Raw genomic sequence first — 14,765 nt, forward strand, 5'->3', positions numbered from 1 at the left:
TGAGCCCTGCATTGGGCTCTCTGCTCAGCCGGGAGCCTGCTTCCCCACCCACCCCCGCCTCTGCCTGCATCTCTGCCTGCTTGTGATCTGTCAAATAAATAAATAAAATCTTAAAAAGAAAACAACAACCAAAAGGCAACCTGCAGAATAGGAGAAGATATTTGCAAATAGCAAATAACAATAAAGGATTAGTGTCCAAAATATATAAAAAACCTATACAAATCAAAACCCAATAAACAAATAATCCACTTAAAAAATGGGCAGAAGACCGGAACAGTCATTTCTCCAAAAAAGACATCCAGATGGCCAACAGACCCATGAAAAGATGATCGACATCAGTCATCATCAAGGAAATTCAAATCAAAACTACAACAAGCTATCCGTTTACACCTGTCAGAATGGCTACAACCAAAACCACAAGAAACAACAAGTGTTGACAAGGATGTAGAGAAAAAGGAACCCTCATGCGCTATTGGTGGGAATGCAAACTTGTGCAACCACTGTGGTAAACAGTATGAAGGTTCCTCAAAAAATTAAAATTACAACTACGCTGTGATCCAGCAATCTCACTGCAAGGTATTTTCCCAAAGAATATAAAAACACTAATTCAAAGGGATCCAAGCACTCTTACGTTTATTGCAGCATTATTGACAATAGCCAAATTATGGAAGCAGCCCAAGTGTCCATCGATAAGTGAGTGGTTTAAAAAAGATGTGTAGGGCGCCTGGGTGGCTCAGTGGGTTAAGCCGCTGCCTTCGGCTCAGGTCATGATCTCAGGGTCCTGGGATCGAGTCCCGCATCGGGCTCTCTGCTCAGCAGGGAGCCTGCTTCCCTCTCTCTCTCTCTGCCTGCCTCTCCATCTATTTGTGATTCCTCTCTGTCAAATAAATAAATAAAGTCTTTAAAAAAAAATAAAAAAGATGTGTATATGTACAATGGAATATTATTCACCTGTAGAAAAGAATGAAATCTTGCCATTTGCAACGACATCGATGCAGCCGGAGAGGATAATGCTGAGTGAAATAAGTCAGAGAAGGCAAATACCACAGGAGCTCACTCATATGTGGGCTTTGAAAAACAAAATAGATGAGCAAAGAAAAAAAAAGAGAGAGGCAAACCAAAAAAACAGACTGAGCTCTAGAGAACAAACAGATGGTTACCAGAGGGGAGGTGGGTGTGGGGATGGGGGAAATAGGTGATGGGGATTAAGGAGTGGACTTGTCCTGATGAGCATGGGGTGATGTGCAGAACTGTTGAATCAGGATTTTGTATACCTGAAACTAATACAACACATTATGTGAACCATACTAGAATTAAAAACTCCTCTGAGAGCCCATTTTAAAATGTAAATCAGGTCACAGTCACACAGTCCTCTTCAAAACCCTGCCTTCAGATTTGTCATAAATCCTAATCCTTTCAAAGCCCTCTGTGGCTGGCCCACAGCCTTCTGGGCCCTCTTCTCTGCCACCCTCGCCACCCTCGCCTGCTTCATGAACCTTCTTCTCTGTTGTAACAGGTCAGGCTTGTCACCTCCTCATTCTCTCTGCACTCTTTCACTCTTCTTTTTTCTCTCCTGGCTCGCTGTAATTTCCCTTTGTATTTGCACCTAGACCAGAAGCTCTGTGAGGACAGGATTCGAGTGTCCTGTCCCACACTGTCCCTCTGGCCCAGCGTTGGTCCATTAAGAATCAGTGGAATGAACAAGTCCCCAGCAGCCAGGTGTGCCCAGAAGACGGGCCTGCTTCCCCTTGTGGGCAGCAGAGTGTGTGTCCTCCCTCCAGCTTTTTTATACGGGCGTGTGCATTCATGGGCTTAACGTGAATGATCAGGGCAGCTGCGAGGGGAGAAATCAGAATGAGGCCGTGGGCAACTGGAGGGCACGGGATTCCACTGGAGGAAACAAGATGGGCGAAAGCACTCCACAAGGGGCAGCACTGGGTGACTTCTGGGATTTGGGGTTCATGTCTAGGAGCCTCTGATGTTTCTTAGTCTCAGCAATGATTCCTCCCTGTGTCTCTGCTCTCAGCACATGTTGAGCTGCTCAAGCTTCCGGGAACAGCTTGGCCACGGGGTTCACAAAGCAAGGGCTTTTGCTGGTTACTCCACTTCTTTGCTCTTCCCAAACACACTGACAAAACTAGGGCTTTCCCTCTCCCCTACAAAGCAGCTGGTTACCTCAGATGCCCCCTTCGTTGAGTTAGAATCCCAAGGAGTTACTGACTTCCCTAGTGGGGGAGAGATTTCCTTTGGAGCTTCCTGTGCCAGCGTCTGCCCAGCCCCCACCTTCAGTGGTCTCAGTGGGCTGCCCACCAGAAACCAGGTCTCCATGGAGAAGCTCTTCAGAAAGTCACTGCTTTCTTGCGCCACTTGCCTTGTGGTTGGCTCTCCCCACAGGTCACAGGACCTGGAAAACCAAGTTCTTTTCCTTAGATGTTGGGTGTAGAAAGGGACAAAGGGAGAATGGGAAGAGACAGTGACCTGGCTTCCTGTTTACTGACTATCAGCCAAAGGCCATGCATGGAGTCTGGCCTTCCAAATGGGTGCAATAAAACATCTACAGTAAAGCACCTTGGAGCCGGTGCTGCGGGAGCCCCTGGGAATTAGAGCCAGGAACCCTGGGTGAGACAAATGAGGAAAGCTTCACTCTTGACCCTGGGAACCAGCTCCTGGGTCTCCTTGTCGCTCTTCTCAGAGCCCTTTGGTAGTTGAAAGAACTCACAGGCCTCTTTCTGCACCTTGGCCAGTCATAGGCTTTGGAACCAGGTAGACCTGGACACAAATCTCACCTCTGCTCCCAAGACTGTGACCTTAGGCAAGTTGCTTTACTTCTGCAAGTGTTGTTTCGCCACCCAGAATAATGTTCTCCTTACTGGAACATGCTAGTTCCGTTCCCCGATGGCTTTGTGGTTTGGCTTGGCTCCAGAAATTTGAGCTGCCACGAGTGGAAGGGGCAGCTGAGGTTCTTGAACACAGAATCTGAGACGCCTTCTCTGTAGTTGCCGGCAGCCGCCAGAGGACCCAGGAACAGAGAACCTAGGAAGGGCTGGCTGGAGCTGGGGCTTTCAGCAAGGAGCTCTGAGGCCCTGGGGCCAGATCAGAACTGGGGCTAGCTGGATTTGGAGAAAAGCTGGTGGGGGACAGGTGGGCAGCCAGATTTAAGTGATCCGCGTGGCGTGGAGCCACGGCCTCCACCCTCAGCCTTGTCCCTGACTCTGGCTCAGACTCCCTTGCCCACGGCATGGATTCAGACTCCTTTTCTCAGGGCCCATCCCCACACTGCCAGCCCTTTCTCCCTGCTCTTGCCCACCAGGACAGCACAAGGCCAGACTGTCCATGCCCCCAGGGACCCTGGCATCCATTTCATCCATAAGGTACAGAAGAAGGCAGCTGTCCAGTCGGCTGTTTGGTGGGGACGCTGAGCCCAGCACCTCCCCATCCTGACCCAGTCGGGCTCTCTCCCTGATACCAGGGTCGGAAGGATTGTTAATGTTTCACTGAGCTAGCCCAGAAATACCTCATCTAGAGCCCATACCCAGGAGAGGAGGGGGCAGATCCCAGGACAGAGGGATCCCCTCCTCCACCACCCTGTCTCTTGCTCAGAGGAGTTTGTCACAAGCACTCAGAGGGTAGAGAGCCCCAGGGTGGGGAGTCATATCTGCATTTTCCTGTAATCTTCCTCTGGGCCGATTTCTCTTCAGTTTCACCTGAAATTAACCTCACATAGCTGGACTAGGAACATTCTAAACCCGGTTCTTCCAGGGAGTCGCCATGGACTCCAGGGAAATCACTTTATGTCCTTGTTTACCTTCTGGCTAATAAGTGAGAGAGGGAGCTAATCTCTTCATCTGCAGCCAGCAGAGAGCTGTCTGTGGGTCGGTGGAGGGGAGAGCCCTTTCTTTTGTCCACCCTTTGGTTAAGTGGGCGTCTCCTCTACTGCTAGCTGTGTCCCCTCTGGGACTTGGGGGCAGGGCTGGGGGAGAGCCTGTGTGTGTGTGTGCCATTTATCTGCATGCTACTTTTCCTCTCTGCAATTTCAGGGTCATGCTGCGGCAGCCTGGCGCCTGACGAGTGAGGGGGAACCTGCCGGGGGATTACTGCTAGCACGAGCTAACAGCGGGACAGCAGCCCTCAGGGGACTGGGGATGGGCAGAACAGCCTGCCTGCGAGGCTGGGCCGGCAGCACCAAGGAGGGCTGGGCCCTGGCAGGGAGCTCGGCACACGTTCAGCTGACCCAGACCGCGTTGGAAGCAGGTTCCTGCTGAGCAGCAGCTGTTCCCAGGCTCTGGAGGACCTCCCAGCAGGAACAGGAGCTCTGCGAACCACTCTCTAACCGCATTTGGAGCTGTGACCATCAGAGGGGCCCAGCTCCTCGAATGGGAAGTAGCAAGGCAGAACCTAGTGCAAGGAGGATCTTGGTTTCTACGGCAGAGTTTTCCGACAGCCACAGCACTTCTTGGGTTTCTTCTCGCAGGACTGGGGCCTTGTTCCCTCCTCTGGTGGAGGGATTGGGCCAGGAGGGCCAGCTGCGCTGGGGAGGACTCTTGGATGGAATCCAGGCCGTTTGAAGCCCATGTGCTCTCTGCTGTGATTGGGGTTTTAGGGTTTCCCCACTGCAGGGGACGAGGGGCCGCCTCCGTGTCTGCTCATGAACCACAAGGACCCCGAATGCTCCAGACTGGACCATTTCGAGCCACCAAAGAGGGGGCCCCCCAGAGCTGGCAGCCAGCAACCCCAAGGGACTAGAGGGCTGGGATGGACTGACCTCCCCCTCTTCAGGGCAGCAGGAGAGTCAGAGCCTCTGTGGCCCAGCTAGTGACAGAGAGACCCGATGAAGCCATAAGCCGGCACCCAACTGGCTCAGGGACAGGGGAGCCACTCCTGCCCACTGTGCTTTCTCCTTACGTTGAGGGAGGGTGTGGTAAGGGACCCCTGCCTCTGTCCCCTCCTCAGCACGTGTCCCTATGCCCTTTGCACGTGGTGCCAGAAGAGGCAGGCTCCGCTGTGGCTGGCCCGTCAGTGGGCTGGGAAAGGAGTGGCCACGGTGACACACGCCCGCCCCCCAGGCTGATGGTCTAGCCCCCCGAGGCGCCAAACCATGAAGTGCTCGCTGCGGGTGTGGTTCCTCTCCGTGGCCTTCCTGCTGGTGTTCATCATGTCGCTGCTCTTCACCTACTCCCATCACAGCATGGCCACCTTGCCCTACCTGGACTCAGGGGGGCCTGGGCGGGACCCACCGGGTGAAGCTGGTGCCCGGCTATGCTGGCCTGCAGCGCCTCAGCAAGGAGGGGCTCACCGGCAAGAGCTGTGCCTGCCGCCGCTGCATGGGTGACACTGGCGCCTCTGACTGGTTCGATAGTCACTTCAACAGCAACATTTCCCCCGTGTGGACCCGAGAGAACATGGATCTGCCTCCAGATGTCCAGAGGTGGTGGATGGTGAGAGCTGCGGCCCCTCCTGCCTACCCTTTGCTGCCCCATCTTCAGGGGTCTGTACCCTTGTTTGGGAGTCACTCTTCCAGCCCTGCCCCCCCCAGCCCTGGGATTTGGGCTGTCTGTCCTCTGGCCTCCAGAGCCCTGACAAAGTATTAGGTCCGCTTGACTAGAGCCATCTACTGGGGTCAGAGATTCTGAAAGGCAGAGCAAACTATGACCTGGAGGGAGGCAGAACTGTTTTCTAGTGCCTGTAGGGGCCAAGCAGAGATGAGGAATCCCTAGTAGGCCTGGGAGGGCACACAGAAACAGACCCCAAGGAGGAAGACGGTGAGAAGTCCAGGCCGTTGCAGGGAGAGGGTCTGCTTTTGATAAAGGACACAGCCTATCTCAGCTGCAGCCCCTCTTGCAGAGGTGTGACCCCCGCCCCGCCACTGCTGCATCTTCTGACCCTTTAAGAGAACCCAGAAGTCCACAGTTTCTTGCTAACTATCCCAATTTGTGAATGTTGGCTCACAATAATTTTAAACACTGTGAGGGCCACTCTTCTGTGTTCTGTTTTGTTTTTTACAATTGCTGGAAGAGACTGTCTTCTGGGCTGGGGATAAGAAAACATGGTCATTTCCTCTGGGTGATAAGGAAGACGAAGGGGAGGGGATGAAGGGACAGTTGTGCCCATGCCTCCCTGCGCTTCTGGATCCTGTCACCTTTCTATTGCTTTTAATTCCCTTTCATCCCTGTCATCTCTGGAGCATCACTCCCCAGGCTCCACCAGGGCCATCTGGTTGCCACATGTCAGGTGGAACAGTGTCAGTACTTCTCCCAGGGGCCCACAGGCTGCCTGCATTCCCCAGTGGGGGACTTGGGAGGCAGCCCATGGCTCCTGGTTTCCCCACCTGGCAGGTAGGGTGAATGATGACTCCTCATTTTTCTCACATTCAGGGAGGTAGTAAGAATGAGCTCATGCGATCAGGCTTATCAGAACAACGTACAGATCCCACTTCCTGACCCAGACTGTCCACGTCCCTAAGAATGGGGAGGTCTACACAGCAAGGGTCACCAGGAACTCCACAGGCCCATCCTGTGACAGCCTGGAGCCCTTGAAGGGTTCTGCCTGTTAATCATAGTCACAGCCTTCATTTTGTGGGGAAAATCAGTGTTTAGATAGTGCACAGGGTTTGCCCAAGGTCATAGGTCTCTGTGGTGGCCGTCGAGAGCCAAAACAGGTTGCTAGACAGAGGTAGACCCATGGATGGGGTACGGCTCCTACCACAGAGCATTTTCTTTTAAGAGAGGGAGGATAGAGGGGCAGAAGGAGAGAGAGAAACTTAAGCAGGCTCTGTGCCCAGTGCAGAGCCCAGTTGGGCTCAGTCTCAAAACCCTGAGATCATGACCTGAGCCGAAACCAAGAGCCGGATGCTTAACTGACTAAGCCCCCCATGAGTCCCCTATAGAGCGTATTCCTTGGTTTCTACCTTACTGATTTGTGGCATGTGGGCCCAGTACAGTATGTTCATTAAAAAAAAAAAAAAAATTGTACAGGCGTCTGGGTGGCTCAGTGGGTTAAAGCCTCTGCCTTCAGCTCAGGTCATGATCCCAGGGTGCTGGGATCAAGCCCCTCGTCGGGCTCTCTGCTCTGCGGGAAATCTGCTTCCTCCTCTCTTTCTCTGCCTGCCCTCTGCCTACTTGTGATCTCTGTCTGTCAAATAAATAAGTAAAATCTTTTTAAAAAATCGTAAAAATTTTATTTATTTATTTATTTAGAGAGTGCATGAGAGCAGGGGGAGGGGAAGAGGGAGAAAAAGAAAGATAATCTGGGGTAGACTCTGGGTGTAGTGCAGAATCTGACATGGGACTCGATCCCAGGACCCTGAGATCATGACCTGAGCTGAAATCAAATTGGCCGCTCAACCAACTCAGTCACCCAGGCTCCCCTTTTTTGCTCAATATTTTAAAAATATTTGCATTCATTGCCAACGTTTAGGAATTAGGATATTTCACATGAAATGTATATTTTCAGCTTCTCAAAAAACTGGAAAATTTGGTCTTTTGGGGCTCACAATACCACATGGCAACAGTTGGCTGATGTCACTCGTTTTTGCTGGGGCCTCCTGTTTGCCATAGGCCCCATCTGATGCTTCCCTCTGAGCTTTGCTTGCCTGGCGCGTAGGCATTTGAGGGCTGCCGAAGCTTCGAGTCATGGTCTTTCATGGTCACTGGTGGTGGGAAGCTCAGGGAACCAGTTTCATTCCAGCCATCCTGACTTGGAAGGAATTTTTGTACGTCACTGCCTTCCCTTCTCCTCCTCCCCAGGGCTCAGGAAGGGGGGAGGGTTCCTGCCTTTATCTGGTGGATATTGTAACCTTGAGCCCTCTGGCTAAGTCCCAGGGGCGCCCTCTGTAGGCTGGTTCTTTTGAGCCCCCAAACTTCACAGGGTTTTTCACGTTAACCGCACCTCGGAATGACTCTCAGGTGACTTGTAGCTTCCTTGAGAGGACAGCAAAGCAGGGGCATCTGCAGGCATGACAAGCCCGGAAGTTTCTCTGCTTTGCAGTACCCCTTGACCCCCCCCCCTCCAGTGCATTAGATCGCTCCTGATGAGCAGGGTACCAGTCTGAGAAAGGGACACTGCTAGTGTGGAGAAGGGGAACATCCTCAATGCTGAGACGATTTGGCTCCCTGACTGAGACTAGAAAGTGAGGGCAGGCAGGTGGGCAGGAATCCCTCCCTGCTCGCATAATCCCTTCACTTTCCTTCTCCCCTTGTGTTGACAGATGCTGCAGCCCCAGTTCAAGTCACACAACACCAATGAGGTGCTGGAGAAGCTGTTCCAGATAGTACCAGGCGAGAACCCATACCGTTTCCGGGACCCCCACCAGTGCCGGCGCTGCGCCGTCGTGGGGAACTCGGGTAACCTGCGGGGCTCTGGCTATGGTCCGGATGTGGATGGGCACAACTTCATCATGAGGTGAGCCCCGGGGCGCCCAAGGGTGGGCCCAGAACAAGCCTCCAGAAGGAGGGACTGGCTTCCTTATCCTTGTCTGCAGTGGAGGAGTTGCCCACTGCTGTGAGTCTCTGATGCCAGGTCTCTCTCTTGTTCTTTGGGTAGACAGGGAGGCAGAACCCCCATCGTATACTTTGCTCGAGGCCAGCACTCAGTTTCTAGCTCTGAACTCCTCCTGAAAGAGCTGAGAGTAGAGTCCTGGCTGTTTTCTGGTGAAAACTCCCACCAGAGTTCTAGCCTGATCCCCTCAGTGCTGGCCCCAAAGTGATAGCCTGCACTAGAGTCTTGATTAATAGCCACAGATGATTCCTTCTGGCAGACTCGTGGAAGACAGAGGTCCTGGGCAGGAAGAGGAACTGCTCAGTGCTTGCTCTGGGCTGCTATCCCTCACCTTTATTTCATAAGGTTCAGATTATTTAACGGACATCTGTGCCCAGCCTTGAGGAAAGGAGAGGGGTTGGGAGGGGGAGGGCGTTCGTTTCAAAGACACAGAGCTATGAGTCTGGAGGTGAACAGGGACTAGACAGTGGACTTGTTTTTTGTTTTGCTTTGTTTTAAAGATTTTCAAATTTATTTCACACACAGAGAGAGATCACAAGTAGGCAGAGAGCTGCGAGCCCAGTGCGGGGCTCGATCCCAGGACCCTGAGATCATGACCTGAGCCTGAGCCGAAGGCAGAGGCTTCAACCCACTGAGCCACCCAGGCGCCCCTGTTTTGTTTTAAATAGGCTCCCCGCCTAGTGTGGAGCCCAACACGGGGCTTGAACTCATGACCCTGAGGTTAAGACGAGCTGAGATCAAGAGTCGAACACTTAACTGACTGAACCACCCAGGTGCCCCTAGATGGTAGACTTGTAACTTGAACATGGGCTGCTCATTCTGCTCCTGAACTTGTGTTTTCTGACTTCCTCCCTGACTTGGGGGACAGGAAGTGCCACAGTGGGGGTCTTTCCATCCCACTCCTTGGTGGAAGAAGCACCTTAAGAGTGAAGATGCTGAAAACGCCCAGTTTTCACAAAGCATCTCTTAGGATAAGCTGTTGCAGAAAGACCAGGTTCCCCAGGAGGCAGAAGGAAGGGCTTTGTCTTAGAAACTGTTGCTGTTACCATAGCAACACCAAGGCAGCAGTGTGTCTCTGAGGCTTTCACCGTTCCTTGCGAAACCTTTCTCATTCCTTGCGAAACCTTTCTCGCGTTGAGAATGGTGGGGGGTGGGGAAGAGGAGGGATACTAGGCCTCATCCGGGAGCCCAGAGGCACCTGAGATTCTCTCCATCCTCCCGCTGCTGGCACTCCCAATGTGAGGGAGGCAAGCTGGTTGCTGGAGAGGGAGTTCTTTCCGAGTGGGGAATGAGATGTCCACACTCCCCTGCAGCCTTGGGACCCTTGGAAAGCCGGGGGAAATGCTGTTGAGTGCCTGAAACGCCTGCTGCCCCGCCCTCCTGCCTGTACACCAAGTGGGTGCTTTCACTGCATGTCGGTGATGGCTGGGAGGCTCCGGGGTCCATGGAAGCCGCCAGAAAGGCTCGGCTCCTATGACACCTGGCTGGTACCCGATCAGGCCAGGCTGCCGAGAGGAATTTACAGAGGTTTCCTTACTTGGACCAGGTTCGGAGATGTGCGTTTTGGAGTGGACCCCAAAATTGCTTTGTGGAAGGGCTGACCCTGCGTGAATTGGCTTTTTGCTAGGGGGTAGTGGAGTTGACTCTTTGCTTATAGGCATGTCTTGGTTTTGGAACCCATGGGGAAGTCTCCCTGCTCCACGGAAGCAGGACCAACATAAGACCCCACTGAGCTGGATGACTGAGATGATGGCTCTACCCATACTTCCCTATGCCGCTCCCCAGCTGCTTCCTCCTCTTCTGTGTCTTCTGAGACCTGCTGGTGACTCCAAATGGAGTTGAGCTGGTCCTGCTCAGCCAACCAGCAGATAGATCCACAACTCCTAAAACAAGCACTGGGCAGATTGTAGGCTCACCAGAAATACGTGAATGAATGAAAGAGACAAGGCAAGTGCATACCAGACCCCAGGGAAGAATCCACATCTGCCTTTCCTGTGCTGCTATCCTCAGGTGCTTCTTTGGCAGGTGGAGGGAACCAGGAACAGACAGACTCCTAGAATGCTGTTCCCCTGAGTCATGGAGATGTAGTTCATCCTCCGTCCCGCTCGGGCCCCTTTCCAGGGCGTGGCTTCTCCAGAATGAATCAGAGCCTCGACACAAAATCCTGTCTTCAAAAGCATGCCCTGCGCCTACCCTCTACCTTGGAGGCTCTGAAATATCTTTTTGGACCTGTTTCTCCATTCATTCCCAGACTTCTGGAAGCTGGTGCCTGCCCAGCAAATGGAAGGGACCAAGGGAGCTGGAGGCAGTGATGCTGCCTGACAGGTCTAAGACGGGACTTTGTCAAAACTGTGGCTGCAGATGCAGTGGGAAAGGTAGATGGGGGGCCTGTGGGTGTCTTCAGAGGCCAGCCTGGGCACTTGCAGCCCTTCGATCTGTGGGACCAATTTGGCCTTTGCACTTCACGTGAGGTGAGGTTTGTTTCTCAGGTACTCACCAGAGTGAACTTTGACCCCAGCTCCTGCCCAGTCCAGGCCCAGCCAACTTGAGTGTCACCCACCCAAGTCTTCTGCCTCCTGCTACCCCCTTACATACCCCAGGCAGCTGAGAAACACCATCCCTGTTAAGGCTTTCTTTCCAAACTGCTCTGTTCCTCACAGACCCCAGAGCTAATGTGGCAGAAGGCAGATCCAGACTGTAGCTATGGTGACCACAGGACATACTAGTGCTGTGTGCAGAGCTATACGACCCCCAACCAATGGTTACTAATAACATGGGAAAAGATACTTCTAGGCTCTTCTAACAGACAATATCTCTGAAATCTGAAATCTAAAGACCAGTGAACAGAGGGGCACCAAGACAGGTGGCAGTGCGGCAGTTAACCTAAAGAAATAGAAGCCACAGCACAGTCCTGCAGGGAAGATTCTAGGCTTCTGCTTGAACCAGACTAGAACAGAAATGGCCAAGAACAAAGACTCATCCTCTAGTTCCTAATCAGGCCACTCTTGGGCTTTATGGCTTCCCAGCCCCAGAGAGTCTCCAGTCCCTGAAGGGAAGGGAAGCAGAGAGGAGGTACAACAATGTGACCAGCGGTGGGGCGGGGGGGCATTCTGGACATGCTCGCACTGCATCTTGCCATCAGTGGGAGAAGGGCAGGAGGAAGGCATTGTGGGAGCCCCAGTGTCACAGGAGGTCTTTACCCAGCCCAGCTAGTGGTGCCAGCCACTGTAAGGACACGTTTTATGGATCGGCATAAAAAGCAGGGAAAATACCTGGAGACTTGATTCCCTCTCTCCCAGGTCCCTTTGTTGCCATTGGAAGGCAAGGCTGTGGCCATCTCCCTGGGTAGTCATGATTCTGCATGGTGGTCCACGCGAGACAGGAATGTTCTCATAAACGGTCACAGCAGAAAAGACCGACGCACTTGTGTTCAAAGCTCTATCACCTGTTTTGAGGATGCTCTGCAAAAGAGGGAGCTTTGATTTTATTGATCCTGTGTTTTGCACTGTTTGGAAGAAAGTAGAAGCCTTCTTGGCTTGTTATACCCAGGAGAGTGGCAAGCCTGCTCTGGGTTTCTGAGTCCTTCCATAGCAGTACTGGAGAGAGAGAGCCACACTGCACATCACCAGGGGACAGCCGAGGTGGGTGCTGTCAGAACTCCGCGCATCCCACTTGGCCTTGGAACAAGAAGACAGATAAGAAGGTGAAGTACAAGGACAGAAGGCATGGGCCTGGCGCTGTAGAGGCTGTCATCCAGCCCCAGGGCTGAGGGAACACTGCAACTTCTTACCGTCCTTCTACTGTCTTCTAGGAGAGAGGACAGAACAGCCAGGGAAGGTTGAAGCTATAGAAGGCTGTTCTTTCCTTAAAAAAAAAAAAAAAAAAAAAAAAAAAGGCATAAGAGTAATATGTGCTTATTAATGGGGGGAAAAAACCCAAAAATGTATGCCCTAAAAGATGAATTATCCCTCCTCATCCCATTTCCCAAGAGTAGCCTTCGTTACCAGTTTCAGTACTCTTCCAGATTTTGTTACATTTGTATACAAAAAATTCCTACCACACTATTTGGTTTTAAGTTTTCCTTTTGTGTGTTGTTAATTCCCTCCCTCCTGCAGCACAGAGCAGTAATCAGAAGACACACGTTAAGAGGAAAGAAAGGGGATGGACGCCGCACACCACGTGGTTTTTTCGCTGGGCTTATTTCCGACCAGCACACGGAGATCCGCTCCACTCATTCTCATGGCTCCGTGGTATTTCGTATATGAGTGTGCCACAATGTACTGACTGGTCTTTATTGTTAAATTAATTCTCCTTTTCCCAACTCTAAGAATTAATACAGTGAATATCTTTGTACACATGTCTTGGCAGACTTAGGCCACCATTTCTGTAGGATATGTAGAGATGGAACTGCTGGGTCACCCGTTTACATTTTTGATGGCTAGTACCAAATCATCTTCTAAAAATCTTGCACCAGTTTCCATGGCGGCTTCTTCTCATGTTACCCTCTTGTCCCTGCAGGATGAATCAGGCGCCAACCGTGGGCTTTGAGCAGGATGTTGGCAGCCGAACCACCCACCATTTCATGTACCCCGAGAGTGCCAAGAACCTGCCCGCCAACGTCAGCTTTGTGCTTGTGCCCTTCAAAGCCCTGGACCTCCTGTGGATTGCCAGCGCTTTGTCCACGGGGCAGATCCGATTGTAAGTCACTCTGCGGACTGGGAGTGGAATAGGGGAGACGGGCATTTCGAGAGGACTCTTCCCAGGGATTGGCTTTGAGAATTCTTTTAACTGAATATTCTGACCAAGAGGGGCTGGTGAAGAGGGAAGTCATCCTGGTCAGTGTCACTTCCTGCATAGTCACAGCGGGCATACTGGTAGTAGAAAGGCGAGGAAAGGTTTTGGTCTCCTTTCTAGGAAGTGGCTCCTGACTGTGGGAACTCTGCCATCTGAGAGTTTTCTGTAGAGGCAGTTGCTGGGAACCTCGGGAAATTCAATTCACCAACTTCCTTTCTTCCTTCCTTCCTTTCTTCCTTTCTTTCTTTTCTGAGATTTTATTTATTTATTTGTCAGAGAGATAGAGAGAACACAAGCCAGGGGAGTAGCCCGCAGAGGGAGAAGGAGGCTCCCTGCCAAGCAGGGAGCCCGATGCAGGGCTTGATCCCAGGACCCTGGGATCATGACCTAAGTCAAAGGCAGACGCTTAACTGACTGAGGCACCCAGGGCCCCTCCCCACCCCTTTTCAAAAATTGAAGTATAATTGACATACATGTTACATTAGTTTCATCACCAAGTTGTTGTGGTTTTTTTTAAGATTTTATTTATTTATTTGACAGAGAACACAAGTAGGCAGAGAGGCAGGCAGAGAGAGAGGAGGAGGCAGGCTCCTGGCTGAGCAGAGAGCCCAATGCGGGGCTCGATCCCAGGACCCTGAGACCATGACCTGAGCCAAAGGCAGAGGCTTTAACCCACTGAGCCACCCAGGCTCAAGGATTTTTTTAAACAGCTTTGTTGAGATGAAATTCACATGCCATGGGGTGCCTGGGTGGCTCAGTGGGTTAAGCCTCTGCCTTCAGCTCAGGTCATGATCCCAGGGTCATGGGATCCAGCCCCACATTGGGCTCTGCTCAGCGGGAGCCTGCTTCCCCCTCTCTCTCTGCCTGCCTCTCTGCCTACTTGTGATCTCTCTCTCTCTCTCTCTCAAATAAATAAATAAAATCTTTAAAAAAATATTCACATGCCATACAGTTCGCATATTTAAAGTATACAAGTCAGTGGCTTTTATTAAATATAGTGTTGTATAACCATCAGAATTTATTTTAGAACTCTTTCATCTTCTTAAAAAAGAAGATTAAAGATCTAAAGATACCTCTGTATCCCTTAGCTATCACCCTCACTCTCTTCATCCCTACCCTCAAGGTGCAGGCAGTAGCCAGTAACCTACTATCTCACCATGTTTTTGTGTGTGTGTATGTGTGTGTGTGAAAACGTATGTAACATGGGGCACTTGGCTGCCTCAGTGGTGGAGCATGTGACTCTTGATCTTGGGGCCATGAGTTCAAGTCCCATGTTGGGTGTAGCGATTACTTAAAAAGCAAAAATAAGTAAAAATTAGCTTTCTCAGGTCACTGCCCACATCCTCCACCAAAAATATAAATAAGCCAAAAAACCGTATGTAACATAAGATGTATTTTAACCACACAGTCCAGTAACATTAAGTACATTTTCTTTGTTGTGCAAACATCACCTTATCCGTCTTCAGAACTTCTTCACA

The 14,765-nt window shown here is 51.5% G+C and overlaps 1 protein-coding gene across 1 annotated transcript in view; it reads left to right on the forward strand.

Annotated features, from left to right (window-relative positions):
- ST3GAL2 (ST3 beta-galactoside alpha-2,3-sialyltransferase 2) overlaps window positions 1-14,765 on the forward strand; it is a 48,293-nt gene that overhangs the window by 28,218 nt on the left and 5,310 nt on the right. The window contains 4 exon segments of the mRNA XM_032325228.1: window positions 4,038-5,212; window positions 5,214-5,435; window positions 8,204-8,397; window positions 13,012-13,191. Of these exon segments, the coding sequence (XP_032181119.1) occupies window positions 5,096-5,212; window positions 5,214-5,435; window positions 8,204-8,397; window positions 13,012-13,191 (713 nt within the window). The 5' untranslated portion in view covers window positions 4,038-5,095.

Source organism: Mustela erminea, chromosome 19 (genome assembly GCF_009829155.1).
Source record: "Mustela erminea isolate mMusErm1 chromosome 19, mMusErm1.Pri, whole genome shotgun sequence".
Taxonomy (NCBI): domain Eukaryota; kingdom Metazoa; phylum Chordata; class Mammalia; order Carnivora; family Mustelidae; genus Mustela; species Mustela erminea.